Source organism: Drosophila grimshawi, unplaced genomic scaffold (genome assembly GCF_018153295.1).
Source record: "Drosophila grimshawi isolate 15287-2541.00 unplaced genomic scaffold, ASM1815329v1 contig_311, whole genome shotgun sequence".
Classification (NCBI taxonomy): Eukaryota; Metazoa; Arthropoda; class Insecta; order Diptera; family Drosophilidae; genus Drosophila; species Drosophila grimshawi.
The window spans coordinates 7,868,786-7,885,674 of record NW_025063098.1 but is presented as its reverse complement, the minus strand read 5'-3'; the positions used below and the strand labels follow the sequence as shown (position 1 = coordinate 7,885,674).

Here is a 16,889-nt window from a genome sequence, read left to right as displayed (position 1 = left end):
CTCTGTTGCTGTTTCACTCACCATCACCAAATATGTTCTTTGTACTGGTTGTACATTCACTCAACTTTCCTTTCGCCTCCCATAAATGGAATCCACAACAAACCAAAACTGAAACTGAAACTGAAACTGAACTGAAACCATAGCTACTTATCTTTGCTGTTTACTACTGTTGTTGCAATTTCGTTGTTGTTGTCTTTGTTGCTGCTGTTGCTGTGCTCGTTGTTTTTGTTAGTTACATGTACATACATATATTTATTCGTATCTGTAGTCGCCTTAGTCGCCGCTGCAACTGCTAGTCGCTGTCGCTGCACTATAACCTTCCTAAACGCACACTCTCTCACTCACACTCACACTCACACACACACTCAGACACACATATCCATGCATATATACATATATCACACACTCCCAAGTCCAGACTGTTTGGCCCTCAAAATACTACTTTCAAGCCAGCCAGCAACCAAACCGCAAGTTGACATTTACAATGCTTATTGCTTAATTGTTTGTCTTACAACATATGAGCGACAATAAACAAAACCAACTTACTAAATGTTTAAAAATCTATTACACAGCTTCACCGGGCGGCGATGCTGGAGGAGCTGCAGGCGGTGCAGTTAAAACGTCGACTGCATCGATAACACTGAAGTCAGCGACGTTGCCGCGTCGCAAAATCAATGCCAAATCCGAGGTGCAGCTGGACATTAAACCACGCATTGCGGAGCAGCCGCCGCAGCCGGCGATGCGCTTCAGCACCGAGATGCAGCATCCTGTGGCCGATTTGCGCAGTGCACCACCACGCGAAGGTCCCTTGCCGTACAGCCCCATTAAGACGACGCTGCAGGCGCGAGCCACCAGTCTGGAGCCCAAAGAGCACATCATCACAATACAGCGGCCGCCAACGCAACAAGCATATGGACGCACTAACTCCAACTCCACGACCACACGGTGAGTTTGTCGCTGGCGGCATATTTAAATGATGGATGTCGATTCTAATTTTAATGACTTTTGCAGTTCCGGTTCGCTGTCACGTCAATCCACTGCTGATTCCGAGACAGAATCAACAACCACCATGCAATCGCAATCAACGATTGCTGGCGGCCCGGGCATCTCGCAACCGATTAAGAAGAGTCCACGCGAATTTATCATACCGATTGCCGTGGAGGGTGGCGGCTTCATAACGCCGCGTGAGCGCAGCATTGAGCCATCCGAGTCAAGTCACACAACTGCTTCCAGTCGCTCAACATTCAGCCGACTACGTCCATCGCATCGCATTGGGTAAAGTTCGCTCATGCAAAACTTACGCAATTTTCATATTGAATGTTCAAACTTTCATTTCGCAGTTCACTGCTCAGCGAGACCGGGTTCGATGAGGGTTCGCCATTCCAAACGATGCGCACAGCTACGCGTGATGGCGGCGACGATGAGTCGCTATTCACTCCGCACAGACTTAGGTTTGCATACGCCCATTCCAATTGCCATTCGCAGCCACGGTCCAGTTTCCTATATGAATATTTAACTCAATTTCCACTTTGTGTTTGTTCTTGTGCTTCTTGTTGCTGTTGCCGTTAACTATTCGCAGAAGTTCGAGGCCTGTCAAGAAAATTAGCCAGGATAACGACTCGCAGAGCTCTGGCGAGGAGGATGACGATGATGGCTTTGAGATACTTACTGCGGAGAACCTATTTTCAACTTTACTGCAACGCGTAAGTTGAAATCCTGTGAATTAAGTTAATATATAAAGATCACAATTGATTATTTAATTAATTTTTACATTTGCCCACATAATAATAATTATTTTTTGACTGAAAACAAATCTTTAAAATGTGGGATCTCTTTTAATATTCAATTATTATAATACCATATGCATAATGCTCTCTTCTCAGTGTATTTATTACCATATTGAATTTTCCATTTTCAGGTGCGTGCGCTTACGAATCGGATGAACGTAAACAGTGAACTGACAGCCGGCTTTCCCAGTCATTCTAGTCGTCTGCTAACGGATATTTCGAGGCAGGCACAAGGTCACCGGCCATTCTGGGGTCAGAGCAGTCCCTTCGGCAGGTGAGTGATTGCCGGCTTAGTCCGAAGCAAATATGTTGATAGTAAATAAGCAATTTCATTACATTCATGTACATAATTAATCAAATACTCATACGTATAAAAGTTGGCTAACAAATTTCCATCATTTTGTTATAAATCTCTTACATGCTGCTTTCCTTAAATAATAACTGCATTAACTTGATAAACTGCTTAACTGACTAACCAAATAGTGAGCATAGGTCGCAAGTCAGCTATAGCTATACTCAAACGGTAGAAAAGAAGCAAGTGTAAGTATACAAAGAGTAAACATGTATATTTATCTATCTATATGTATACATAATATATAGTAAAGCAGCACAGATTCAACTTCAACAACAACTATTGTAAATCATCATTAACAAAATCTAACTACTGCAATAATTCTAATCGAAGCTTTCGCTATGCTTACATTCTCTGCTCTGCTATTTCATCCCCCTGTGTTTCCTTAGGTGCAGTCAACGATTGCTAAGGGGCTTTAACATTGCGAACCGCTTACGCCATTGGCTGATTGAGTGGCCTGGTACCAAATGTTGCCTGTAAGTTGGCCCAATGTGAAAGTCCTTTAGCTAAACGTTGACCGACACAGCACATAGCACATTCAAACGCCATCTCAGATATGTTCAGTACAACATTCAACTGCAAAAATATCGATGTATAATAAATTATTTTTGGTATTCTCTTTCTCTCTCTCTCGATGTGCGACAGTCGCCTGAACAGCGCGAGCAATAGCAGCGGTCTTGGTGCGCCCTGGCGTCACAGCATGTCCCGGGATCTGGGCAGCGATATGGAGTCGATGTTCTCGCGCACGGGCGCCACGCTGCCAAGAGGTGAATATCACAGATTAAAGAGTAAATATTTAGATCAGTAGGCAGACAACAGGCAACAGATATCAAGCGAAACGAGGCGCAGCGAAGCAACTGCAATTCTCGAGAACACACACAACGTAAAACTAAATAACAGCTGCTAAAGTATGCTACGTAAATAAGAAAACTCAATTCAATTTCAATATATACTTGTATACACACTTCTAGTAGTTTGTTGATGTATGCTAAAAACAAAACAAAACAGAAACAAAAACAAAAAAAATACAAATACAAATATCAAAAACAGAAACAAAACAAATCAAGTGAATACCCACTACTACTATATATCTACTTATTTAGTCTTAACAAGTTTGTGCAGCCTGAAACACCCCCTAAAAAAACAAACAAACAAAAAAAAAAAAACAAAACAAACAAACATAAATCAACAAAAATAAGCAATTAATTAAGTGTCTACTGTAATTATCAAATGAAAATGCCAATTAATACTTACTTTGACAAATCCTTTTCTGTTCTATTTTGGATTTATTATTATTTTTATTTGAATTTAAATTTTGTGTGCGTGCACAAGTCTATAATAGCATATCCTTCTCAATAAGATGTGAACTATCTATCAAAAATAGTACTCTATATATCTATCTATCTATCTATCTTTCTATCTATTATATACTTATCTATCTATTGATCTATTGCTACCTGTCCCCTAGAGCACAACAACTTTTGTTATTAACCTTAAATGCTGCTGCCGCTTTACAATTTACATACATACATACATAAAAATGTATCTACATATATATTATTTGCTCTTTACCTCTTACATAGAGACATTTTCTAGCTCTCGTAGCCCAACGAACCCAACCGACTCAGTTAAATGTGCCTCTAATTGTTCTCTTCGTAATGTTTTGCACAGTTTATTATTTATTTATTTATATCTATTTATTTTTATTTAATTTAATTTGATTTTTTTCATAATTTGCTTAACAAGGTTTTTATTTTATTTAGTATTAAAATGTTATGCAATATTGCAATGACGATAATGATGATGATGATGATAGAAAAAATGTCAAAAGTCTAAAGAAATATCAAATCGTATTCAAAGTTTTGAATATCTGCGCAATTATATAGTTATTTATATAGAACTTTTTGCTTGGTCAATACAACAAAATGCTCAGCAAACAATAAGTATGTGCATATAAATATATGTATAAATATATTTATATATATATATATATTTATATGAACGACAGCCACAAAAAAATGATTTGGAACAACTGAATTTGGCAACACATGAAATTTCAATTAATTTACGTTCCCTCGTATGTTATTAAAAATTGTTAAAAATGATATTGTGGACAACAAGCAAGGATGAAAATGTACTTAATCTTAATAACAATGCAATAAACCCGAGGCGGCTAAATGAACAAATTTAACCCATAAATAATTTTATTACATTTTACAGTGAGAACAATTTTGATGACAATAAAGCGAACCACTTTTGTTTTGAATAATCTAAAAACAAACGAAACAAAAACATAAACAAAAGAAAAACAAACCATGGCTATTTTATTTCGATTTACAAATTGTTTGACAACCAAAAGAATTTTGTTAAATAAATATCTACATATACATACATAATATTATATTAATTATTGTTGTACAGTTTGCAAATGGCCCCGCTACCTTAAATTTGTTTTAGTTTTAATTATATATCTATTCATTTTTTATTACTACAAACAACAAAAAAAAAAAAACAATCATTGAAAAAACCAAAAAAAAAAAAACAATTAGAAAAGCGCTAACCAAGCAAGTTGTTTAAGTTCCAAAGTTATTGTTCATGTTTTAAGTTTAATAATTAAACCAAATTTGTGTTGTACAAGAAATTAATTTTTTATAACACCACTAAGCACACACACACACACCTACATTTACACACAAGCCACACATGCATTTGAAGCTTATCGATGTAGTTAATTTTGTCCACGCTGTTTAATGCTGTGTTTAAGCTGATCTATCAACCACCACAACCACAACCGCAAAAACAACAATAACTAACTTTGGCACAAACACCAAACACCAAATGATAATCAAAATTCAAATCAATATCAAAACCAAAAACAAGTTTCTGAGTTCTGGGCTATTTTTAATCAACAAGGAAAATTGTTTAATTTAATACCAACCTGCTTATGGCAATTTAAATAATGTAAAAAAACAAGCTATGAATTTTTTTCCATCAATAAACAGAAAACGCCGTTCTGAATAATTGTAGCAAACTTAAGAAGAACTAAAACAAAAAATGTCCAAAACTTTGAATACGATAATGTACAAAAATGTTCAGCTACTAATTGTTGTCATTCTCTAAAGCGCAAACACATTTTCTTTATCATCAGCAACAAACAAAAAAAAAAAATAAACACAAACCTTGAGCTGCTCTTTATTTTTATTATTATTATTTTATTTTAATTTTTTTTGTATTGTTTTTGTTTAACACCCCAACGCACTAGAATTTTCATACTCATAATTACTTACTTATCTTATGTAGGTGCCGCTAACTTTGCCTTATTGAATCTTACGTTATTTATTAGTTAGTTAACAAAAATTCATCAAGAATTGTTTATTTGCAAATTGCAATTGTTGGCCGTTTTACACATTTTGTGCTTATTTCGTTTACAGTTGGTTTATCTTTAACTACTACCACGCCCACAAAGCATGTTATAACCATTAACAACAGTCCGCTCAATACCACCATCAATACTACCACCAATACGAAAACCAATACGCAACTGCAACCCGCCATTGTTGCAACAACGGCCACAACAACGACATCAAGAAAGGTCGCCGTCGCCACAGTGCCGCAATTAAGCATTGGTCACCAGCAAGCTATCAAACTGCTGGCAACTGGCACACGAACACCACCACCACCCAAGACAGCAAAAACCATCAGCACCACCACCACAGCCACAATCACAACCACAAGAAACCTCAAGAAGCCATAAAGCAAAACGTTTCAAGACACACACAGAAATGCACAAATGAGAGATAGCTGGAAGAAAGTGCTGGAAGCAGCTTTTGGTGTTTTATGTGGTGCAGCGCAACTGATATCAATATTAATTAACGTTTATGTTTTCAAATTGAATTTTACATACTTGTTTTATAGTTCATTTCAATATCACCACCTGTAACAAATTTGGCAACACATTGAATAGGCAACACACATTTAACGTTCAGTATGCGGCCCAAAGGCATACTGCATTAAACGTAGTAAATGCTGTTTACTAAACACTAATCGAAGCTTTAAGCAAATAAACTTATTATTTTTGTTTTGTTAAAGTGATAACAAATTGCAAATCAATCGAAATTTAAGGACTGCCAACGGGCCAAGTGCGAGTGATGAGTGTAGACTCGTAAATGGCGATTGTTATAGCACTTGACACCTATTTGTGATTTTAAATTAATTTTAAACAATTTTAATTATTTATGTACTACTACTACTTGCTCAATTTGAGTTTGATTTAAGATATTCCTCAAAAACAAAAAAAAAAAACAACAAAAAATGAAACTAAAAGGAAATATCAGCGATAGATAACATTTACATACATATTCATGTCACATTCCGAACTCAAGCAGGGTATTCCTCCAGCGCAAATGCTGCTTCAAGCATTACAACTAAGCAATATTTTTATATACATACAAACATACATACATTTTAATACTAAACAAAAAACAAAAAAACATTTTTATATGCTGAATTGCAAATGAAATAAACAAAAGTCGTTGAAACTTGATTGCGAAATACATGAAAACCCAAACAGAAAACAAACCCAAAAATTGTTATTTTTATATAGTACTCCTGCACGTGAGCTAATCATTGTTGTTGATTGGAACGAATTTGTTATTGTTGTACTCGTATGTTGTTAATATGATATGATTATTATTTCTTAATTGTTTCCACTCTAATTGCTTTAACGAGCTAACCCCGCTATGTTACTCTAGATCGATCCAGTGTGCAAAGTTCTTTTGGTTGCAAACATACAAAACGTTTACAGGTGCATCCGGACATTGACTTGGAGTACAGGTACTGAGTAATGTAAGATGCTTGAACTGTATTTATGCCATACAGCCAAGTAAGTAAGCTTTGCCAATTGCCAATGCCCAACAGCATTTAACTCTTACTCTCCGTGCCGAGAGTCTCTCGGTTCAATGATGCCCAACACTTAGCCACACCTTTACCTCTACCTCTACCATTCACAGGCCACAACGCAAAGGGTTTAAATGCGAGCAGCAAGCCTCGATCAGCGGCCAGCAACGGTGAGGAGAATGAAGATAGCCAAAAACCAGTGAATGCAACAAATGCCACAGATGCCAGTGGTGAGGAGCCATTGGATCTGGCCGATTTGGATTTGTCGCGTTTGCGGCTGAGCAAAAAGGATCTCGAAACGCTGTCGAGCATCACACCTGGTCTGCCCAAATGCTTTCAGGAGCAACTGTTAGCCAAGCTCCCGCCCACACAGGCGCGCAAATTATCCCGGACACTAAGCGTCCAAAATGGTGCGACAAGCACAACCACACCCTCTATCAAGGTGTACAAGCGCAGCCAGAGCAGCGGACGTGGCTATCTGCCTGAGCAGCCAGAGGAGGATAGCAAACCGAAACCACTAACGGATGCGCCCAAGACGACAGCGGCCAGCACGGCCATCTATCGACGCAGTCTGAGTAGGGCGCCCAGCCAGGGACCACAGGGAACGCAGGAAGCGGCCAGTGCCACCACCAAAAGTCGCAGCAGCAGCGTCTGTCGGGATGAGCATGGCAAATCGTCGTTGTGCAGCAGCAGCTACACCAGTGACATCAATGACAAGTACAAATATTATTCGCCATATTTGAGCAAGTCCAGCAATGCGACGACAACGCTGACGAAGGAGGTGCCGGAAAAGCGTTATAGCGCTGCATTGGGGCGTCCACCGAGTGGCTACCTATCGCCGCCGCCACAGGCACCCGGTGGTGCCACCGTCACCGATGGCAGCAGCTCCCTGCGTGGACGCTCCTCGCAGCGCCGAATCTCACGCTTTCTGCGGCCCGACTTCTTCGACGAGCCACGCGAGCGCGACTCTCAAAGTGTGCTGCACGAGATACGCGAAAAGTCCAGCGATCGTATAGAGTCAACGGATCTGCGCCATCGCAAGCACAGCCTGCCCAATGTGGAATCCGAGGCGGAGGCCAGCCAAACAACGAACAGGCATGCCCGCAACAAGAGCATGGAACAGTTTACTGACGCCGACACTGTCACAGAGCCACAGCAGCCACCACCTGAGAAGCGACGCAGCCAGTCGCGTTCCCGTGAACTGGAAACGGAGCTGGACAAGCACGAATTGGCGAACAAGATACTACAAGAGCTGCAGCTTCTATCCGCAGTGCGTACCCAGACCGAGCAGACAGCTGCTGAAACTCCCAGAGTTGACAGATCCGAAGAGACGTCCACCATCAAAAAATTAAAGAAGACAAAGTCCAAGGAGAAGAGCGCGGAGCCAATTAACGAAATAGAGGCCAGCAAATCAATCGCAACCACAACGACTACATCAACGACGCTCGTGCGAAAAATCAAAAAGATTGCCAAAAAATCAACGGATGAAACTGCAACACAGCAACCACAGCCTGAAATCCAATCCACTGATGTGCCCGCATCGAAGGAGACTAAACTGAAACGCCCCAAATCCTATCCCATGAAGGATCTAAGTCTGAGTCTTAAGGCCAATGCGGAATTGCCTTTGGCCGAGCCAACAATTACGGCACTGCCCAGTAAGTTGCCCAGCAAGTTACCTATAGCAGGAATAGAAGCGTCTGTTGATGGAGCACCCAGGGAAAGCCGTCTGATGCGTCCCAAAAGCTATCCGGCCACCAAGCTGACTATGCCCAAGGATGTCCGAAAGGTTACGCGCAGCGGTGCAGCAATACCCAATATTTCAGAGACTCCACTGCCTACCGCCACTGCATTAAGCTCCAAGTCCACTTCAGAGGAGAAGTCACTATCGGTCACGCCCACTGGAACAACAGCCACGGTCACGGATAAGGACACCAACTCGTCATCGACAGAGTCGCGACCAACGACAATTAAGAAATTGATCAAAGTCTCCAAGAAATCAAAGCTGGTGCCTCCCACACCCGTCACCCCATCCACGCCAACAACAACAACGACAACCACGCCAGCGGACAGCTCAAAGGAGTCGAGTCCTGTGATTAAATCAAAGGAGAAATCACCAGAAAAGAAACCCAGCAAGGGCCTCCTCTATGCCATTGGCCAAAAGTTCGAGAGGCTGCGCGACTCTGCAATGAGCAAAGAGAAGAAGACAAGCAGCCCAAGTTCAACAGCCCTCGCCTGCACACAGAAGCAAGGTTCGCCCGAGGAGCGCAGCTCCCCGGAGAAGTCAATTGGCACGCTGCAGCGCAAGAAGAAGACCCAGGAGCCAGTGGAAGCGACGGCCACAACAGAGGATAAGCGTGTCGATAAGCGATCCCGTTTCGACAGCATGCTACGCTCGCTGCGTGAACGATCCGTGCCACGCACACAGCCCGCCTCCGCAGCGAGTGTCAGTCCCAAGCGATCAGCCAGCGTTGAGGAGCTGCACGCTGCAAGCGGCAGCAACAGCAGCGGTGGCAAACAAAGTGGTACGGTTAACAAAATGCTGGGCGGTCTGTTGCGACGCTTCGATCGGGAGAGCAGCGAACAGAGACGCGTGCGCAGCACACGTTCCACCAGCAACATTGAGCGACAGGTGCGCGAGGAACCGGATGCCTCGCTGCCCACATCACCCATCTACCAGAACGTGGTGGCCAAAACGAAAGTAACCGCTGAGGTTAATTGCAACTGTGAGACGATCTGTCCGGACTGCATACAGAATCGGGGAGCAACAGCATCGGCGAGCACAGCAGCAAGTACAACGACGACAACGACGACTCCGACGATGACGACGACGCTGCAAAGCAACAAGGAGAAGCGGAAGGGTCTCATGCTCGATCTGAGCAATGCGACAAGCGGAGCAACTGGAGCGAGCACTGCAACAACAACCACAACCAATACTAGTGGCAACTATCGGGGGGCCAAAACCAATCCCGCTCTGCCTAATGGCAATGGTTTGTATTCGAATTTGCCGCCATATCCGGGCGCGGTGAAGAGCGCCTCGTCAAACAACAGCTCGAGTCAGCAGTCAGTGGATAATGCCACCAACAACAACTCCATCAATACCAACAACAACTGCAGCTCACAGACGTCGGGCTACCGCACCTCGTCGGCGCATGAGATCAATCGGAATAATCTGCTGACGCCATCGTTTGAGAACATTGCCAACTATTCGTCGGATTCGCGCAGCTATCAGGACGACTGCGCTTCAACTTCGACGTTTATGTCGCCCACCGAGGAGCCGGAGTTGTACTTTGACAATTGGTCCATTTGCTCCGAGGATAACTATATGTTGCATGCAACGCCATCGCCGACAGTGTCGCGTCTCTCACGCGCCTCCCAACTCTCCTCGCCCACACGCTGCTCGGAGAGCTCCGATCCCAATGAGAGTGTCATCGATCGCATCAAGCGTCGCAGTTTCTACAGTCGTTTCAATGAGCAGAAGCCTCGACGCACCAGCAGCATTGTGGGTCCCTCGGCAGTGCGCGATTATTATCGGGAGCAGCAGGCCGCTGTGAAAGCGCGCTCCAGCCAGAAGTTGCATGCCCCCGAGGTGGAGACGCGCGCCCATTCGCCAGACATTGCACAGCAGTTCTTCAGGCCACTCAAGTTGAGTCCCGTCGGCACCGAGCTGAAGCCGCCCGTCTATCGCTCGCCGTTGGACTATTCCACAACGTCGTCGGCGGGTGCGACAAGCAAGCCACGCAAGAGCCTCAATGACATTCGCAACACATCGCCCTCGTTCCTAAGCTCTAAGCGCTATGAGACTCACGATTACAGCTCGGTGCCCATGCGCTACAAGAGCTCCTCCAGCTCGAGTCCAAGCAATGGTGCCGTTGGCGGCATCAATAGCTACTACAGCACATACAATCCCAAGCGTCGCTCCTCCTACACGCTAAACGGCAACGGGCATCTGGCATCGGGTAGCGCTAGTAGTCATCATCATAGCACTGCCGTCAGTAGTCATTTGGATGGCTATGCGACTTTGGGTCGTCGCTCCATTCGACCATATGATCATCGCACCATGTCACTGCTGGAGCCGCCAACCAGCGCCGGCACAAGCAGCAGCAGTGCCGGTGGCAGCTACCACAGACGTGAGGCACGCACCCCGGCACGTGACTACACCTCGAGCGTTTCGCGGTAAGTACTTTAATACTAATTACACTCCTTGCACCAGCGGGTCGATAATCGTTAAACGGTAATTTTATAATTTTCACATCATACAAAAATTATCATGTTTCAGCTATTTCACATCAGGTTGTATTAATTATGTCCTGAGGGAAAATAATACTAACAAACAATCTACACAAATACAAATTCGTACTTTTTGGAAAGGTTATTCGAGTACCTTTCATATCATATAAAATAAAAGCACAGGTTTCATATAGACAGTAAAAATCAGAAATATACTCGATGCTGAACTTTAAAGCCATTTTGAATACGCAAAGGTTATCAAAATAGATACCCACTGGCATAATTATTTTATTTTTGTCAGTCACATTACAAATGCAACACTCAATTAAATACTTAGATATGATTCTTGATGGGTCCATTACTTTGACAACTCACATAAATGAACTTCGTAAGCGAATTACAACTGTTTTACTGATCCAAATAAGGACTCTAATCCAAAGACGTTTTATATCCATCATTCTTCCCATATACAATTACGACATTGCAATTTGGGGTTTATCCTCACAATCACCACATTAACATAGTTATATAACATGTCAATGTCATAATTGAAAACATTAGTAAATAACGTAATTAAGACTTAAAGACCTTAACATTACGTGCCATGAACATATTTAATTCAAAAATCAATTACATTTTTCAAAAAAGACTTCACCCAGACGATTTCAACCAGACCAACTCCCTGCACGTAACTTCCTGTCTATCAAACCAGTCTCCCTTAATTAACATTAACTTTCAACTTACAAAATTCAAGTCTTTCACTTAGCAACACCACGAAAGAACACTTTACATAAGCGATTTATGTTTGTTTTGTTAATGGTTTAAATTATGTCTTTATAAAAATCATGATTTAATCTTTAATTTTTCTTGATTTGCTTTAGCTCTGGATCGCGTTATCGTACCTCGTCGGCAACGCGCAGTCCGACAAACATTTGATGTTCCACACCGCAGAATGGTTTCTGCATCTTCTGCTACTACTCCAAGCGAAAAAAGGCGGACCATGCCGCGGCTACTGGGAAGACGCCGCCAAACACAACTGCCTCCTCGTCGGCCTCGGCTTCATCCTCGCGTGCCAGCAGTGGCGGCATCAAGAAGCTGTTGCAACCCGCACAAACACCCCATCATAATCAGCATAGGTTCTAGGCGATTGTAGTACTTAATGCTGCCAAATTTTAGACACAACCAAATTATAGAATGAAGCCCACTTTGAGTGCACCCATTTTAGGCCTAACTAATTTTTGATATTTTTTTATATAGCCAAAGTTAAAATTTAGTGCAGGCTGCCTTGCAGCTCTGCTTCTAGTTGTCCCAGTAACTAAATCAGACACATATTGTACTTAGCGATGTTTCAGAAAAGAAAGAAAAAATCAAAAACAAAACAAGTATAAAAAATAAACCGTAGTTCAATAATGCATAATGGTATTGGTTTAAAAATCCAATGGCGACCTTAAAAAGCCGACTATTATTGCCATATACGATTTTCAAATGATTGTGCCTTGGTTCCTTCGGCGTTTTTAGATTTAGCCCTAGATATAAAGTTGATTTAATTCGTAAGCAGGGGAAAGTAACATAAACAGATAGTTGAGAAAAGTTAGTTTTTTAACAGATGTTTCAGAAATATTTTATATGCTATTTTTAAGAGCCTCGCGCCAAAAAAATGCGTTAAAATTTTATCAATAATTTTAACTACAATTTTTTTTGCAAATACAGAACTGAATGATTATTTGAGATTTTAAGAGTGTTGCGATGATAATGAAGCTTTCTTTCGTTAACTAGGACTATTGATGTTATTGCAAAATAATAGAAGATATGTACGTGTAGGAATAACGTGAGCGAAAGATTCGAATGTAGCGAAAACAATAAGCGAATTTAAAATCTAGTGGGTAGAATATTTCAAGTTTGAAAATGTAATAAAGCATGAGAATACAAAACATTTTTTAAAAATCAATAAACACCAATTACAAATACAATCTCTAAAGTAGCAAATTCTTTTATTTAATCTATGCTTTCTAATTTTGTACATACAGCCAAAAAGTTGGAAAACTAACAAAGAAACAAAAATAGTTGTACGACTTGCTCTATGGAATTCTATGAGGAAACAATCACTCAGTTTTCTTTCTTTAACTTGTAGGTGGGCAAAAATGGAACGTAATAGGTCCACTTCCATCTTCTTATGGCATCCATGCCATATGGGAAGTCATAATCAGTGGCAGTGCCATCGTTTATATTGTCATCGCCCAGCGGCATCTCATTGGCCCACTCAGTAAGTCCACGTTCTGCGGCGGTGCCTGTTGATTACACTATTAGTGAGGATCTGGCCAATTTAGTTTCAGATCAACTTACCAGGAATTATGTTATCCAGAAAGCAGCCAAGCAATCCACCCACCAATATAGTTGTACCCAGAAGCACCGATAATGTTGAGTCAACGGTTTCATTGCCCGTATTAATGGCACCCGGATTCTGTTGCATCCACGGGCACAGAACCATGGGGAAGAATATCGACAGGCCGAGTATATATAAATTTCTTGCGGAACGCAGATCCACATACTGCAGTGTAGAGAGGCCGAATGCTATGATCATGCCAAACATCACACAGAAAATGCCCCCGACCACCGAATCAGGGATGAGAATAAATATGGCACCAAATTTTCCAATAACGCCCTGTAGCACCATTATAAAAGCCGCCCATTGAATCACGCGGCGCGAACCGATCTGTAGTTGAAATAAAATAATATGATTATACAAAATTCATAATCCGTAGGGTAAGACTGCAACCGAAATTGGAAAATAAATAAATCGATAATATTGTGCAGCATTTCTTTATGACTTACTAGAGAAAAACTTTTATTCGAGTGCTTCTTAGATGTAAAGAAAATGAACACAGTAACTCCTAAAAACATTTTAGATTCATAATGTGAATTTGCAGCTTGTTATTCAATATTGTAATTTGTATTTTCTGATTCCCGCTGATTAAAATGAATAACTTAATATTTCACAACGAGAAAAAACGATTGAAATTGAAGATGGCAAACCCTTGTTGACCGGAGTTAATTTGCTGACATTTAAATATTAGACCAGTGTTCGACTTATTATTATGTTTTTGTACGTTTTAAACAAATTATAATACCCTCTATAAGGGTATTAAAAAGGTGAAAAATAAGAATAAAAAGTTGCTTAATTAATTTTTGTCATTTGTGGGCTCCAAATGAAGCGGATAATTTTGCCGACAGCAATATTTTATTGTCATTGCTGCATAGTTCAATCAGCCAGTTTAGTTTTCGTACTCACCTTGGTCACACCTATGGCGCCCACGTTCTCGCCAAAGGTATTTGTGCCATTGCCAGCACCCCAGAGCCCAGCGAGAACCGTGCCCAAGCCCTCAGTACCGATGCCACGATTAATGGCATGCAGCGGCGGTGACTGGGCGCCGGACATTTGCGAGACTGTCGGATAATAGCTTAAGGATTCGACCGTGCAGGCGAGCACGCCGGCCAGCATGCCCAGCACACCGGACAACGTTACTGACGGCCATCCAAACTGGCCGGGATATGGCACGTAGAACCACTTGGCACTGGTTAACACATTCAGACGGACATCTGTGCGTGATGGATGCGATGGGGGGAACACATCGGTTGCTGTTAGAATGCCGCAAAGGCCCCACATAATCATGATGGTCAGCAGCACGGGAAAGAGGCGAAACAGCTGGAATCGACGCACCTCCAAACCGTGTCCCTTTCTATAGGCAATCACTGGAATTGAGACGTCGCACATGATTTGCGAGAAAAGTGTCAGCATTCCCGTGGTGCTGTGAAAAAATGTGTAATCAGTGGATAATCAGTTGTTTGATGTGGCTTGTTAAACTTACCCCACAGCAATGCCCCAGTGCTTGGAGGCCGTATCCGCGGCATGCTCGAAGAGTGTTAGACCGACCAAGGAAACTGTTGGCACAATGGTCAGCGGCGTGACGTACTTTAAAATCTTGCCAACCAGTCCCGTATAGCCCAAGATGACCTGCACCGATGCTGAGACGGCAATTGCTCCAGACAGCTCACGCATTCGTATCTGCCACAACTCTTCGCGCGCGCCATCTTCCATGGCATCCAGTTCCTCTTGGGGCGGGCATTTCCATTGGGGCAAGGCAAGGATAGCCAGGGTGGGCACCAGAAATGATATGGTACCGCCCTGAACTATGGGCAGCCGCACCCCCCATGTCGCCTGAAAGTAAGTCACTATGCCGGTGACAAAGATCATTGTGGATATGATAATGCCACGGTTCGGGTCCTCGTCGGACATACACAGCGCCGGTGTTAATATAAATGGTATCGATACAATCGCCCCAATCATTGTCAAATAATGTTGGAACGCCAGAAATATGCTCAGATACCATTCTGAAAAGGATCAGTTAGAGATTACACAGCTACAAGGAAAAGTTATGGCATTGGATGTTTTTTCTTACCTGGATTCTCATTGATTGCATAGAGCAGCTGGGGCTTGGATCGCTCAACATGTGGCGCCGCCGGATTCGATGTGGGAGGGTCATCTCCAACTGGAGTCGCCCTGTTGTTCAAATCATTCAACTTGTTTGCATCGGTCTACAACAAATGACCAGCCAATCTTATTAAGCTGTTACCGCAAATTTATGCAACGATAAATCCCAACTTATAATTAAATGTAGTATATATGTATTAAATCAAATTTCTATTGACTTATGTTAATTTCGAATTGTTGAGAGCTAAAGCACAGGTTGCCACTTGCAACCGCATTTTGTCGAGAAGGGAAAAAAATGCATTATTATAAAACTTATAACAAAAAAAAACTTCTACTTGAATTAATTTGCATTGAACACCAATATGATTAGCCAGATCGCTGATTTTCATGAAAAACTTCCCGTTCTCGCGCCGCTCGCCAACACCCACAGAATGCGACGTTGTTGCCAATCGTGTCGGCATACTGATTAATTGAGCGTGAGTAGCAGACTAGTAACTTGTGAATTTACCGACTGTTCTCAGGGCGTTAAGCAGTCGGTATTATTAAGCCCATAAATTACGGACAAAAATACCTGACCGAGTTGAGTTGAGTGAATAAATCACCAGCATAAATTGTTCACTGAAAAAATGTGACAAATTGTGATTATCGATTGATCAGACAGTCATACGATATCATATAATTGGGTATCTTCCCTTAATTCACTGCCACTATATCCTTATATTACTTACACTGTTGCCAATATATATAATTAAAAGAAACTGAGCATATTACGCCCAACAATTAATCTGATAAGAATCAAGAAGAGCAGAGATGGCAATTGAGTGCAATTAGTATGCGGATTCCCTTCGAAAATTTACCACTTACATAAACCACTTAAAGGAAATGAATGCAGACATGCAATATATATATAAATATATTTTATATATATATATATAATAATGATCGTTACACAGCAAACACCAACAAGGAAATCTGTATTTAATAGTCACTCACAGGCAGACCGTCCCCAATCGCAATATTACTGAGCTCCATCATTCAGCTGAATAACTATTTATGCCCTGTATATTTGAATTAAAATTAAGCACTTTGTTATCCTCACTACTGCAATCGCCGTGAACTGTTGTAGTCCGCAGTTCGG

General features: G+C 41.8%; 2 protein-coding genes across 6 annotated transcripts in view; one reads left to right on the top strand and one right to left on the bottom strand.

Annotated features, from left to right (window-relative positions):
- LOC6564167 (serine/threonine-protein kinase par-1) overlaps positions 1-13,237 on the top strand; it is a 26,916-nt gene extending 13,679 nt beyond the window's left edge. For 2 of the 5 annotated variants that reach the window (XM_032737127.1, XM_032737125.1), the window contains 8 exons: positions 573-945; positions 1,012-1,275; positions 1,341-1,451; positions 1,580-1,703; positions 1,919-2,061; positions 2,785-2,906; positions 7,149-11,208; positions 12,144-13,237. In XM_032737127.1, the coding sequence (XP_032593018.1) occupies positions 573-945; positions 1,012-1,275; positions 1,341-1,451; positions 1,580-1,703; positions 1,919-2,061; positions 2,785-2,906; positions 7,149-11,208; positions 12,144-12,198 (5,252 nt within the window). In that variant the 3' untranslated portion in view covers positions 12,199-13,237. Of the gene's footprint in view, positions 1-572; positions 946-1,011; positions 1,276-1,340; positions 1,452-1,579; positions 1,704-1,918; positions 2,062-2,270; positions 2,328-2,784; positions 2,907-5,570; positions 6,228-7,148; positions 11,209-12,143 lie in introns of those variants that run through there. The other 3 variants (XM_001990006.3, XM_043214986.1, XM_043214987.1) reach the window with 2 other exon arrangements.
- Positions 13,228-16,889, bottom strand: LOC6564169 (solute carrier family 23 member 1). The gene is made up of 6 exons (XM_001990008.2): positions 16,745-16,889; positions 15,720-15,855; positions 15,129-15,651; positions 14,552-15,068; positions 13,606-13,975; positions 13,228-13,550 (listed from the first exon to the last, which is right to left on the bottom strand). Exons 1-6 carry the CDS (start codon positions 16,784-16,786, stop codon positions 13,369-13,371), a joined length of 1,770 nt encoding a protein of 589 aa, XP_001990044.2. The 5' UTR covers positions 16,787-16,889; the 3' UTR covers positions 13,228-13,368.

Bases quoted from the DNA above. Each gene is read 5' to 3' on its own strand.
- LOC6564169 (XM_001990008.2), bottom strand. From the start codon at position 16,786: ATGATGGAGCTCAGTAATATTGCGATTGGGGACGGTCTGCCT. The intron at 15,652-15,719 runs GTAAGAAAAAAC...GATCCTTTTCAG, and splicing joins TGCAATCAATGAGAATCCAG to AATGGTATCTGAGCATATTT. The intron at 13,976-14,551 runs GTGAGTACGAAA...TTTCAACTACAG, and splicing joins GCGCCATAGGTGTGACCAAG to ATCGGTTCGCGCCGCGTGAT.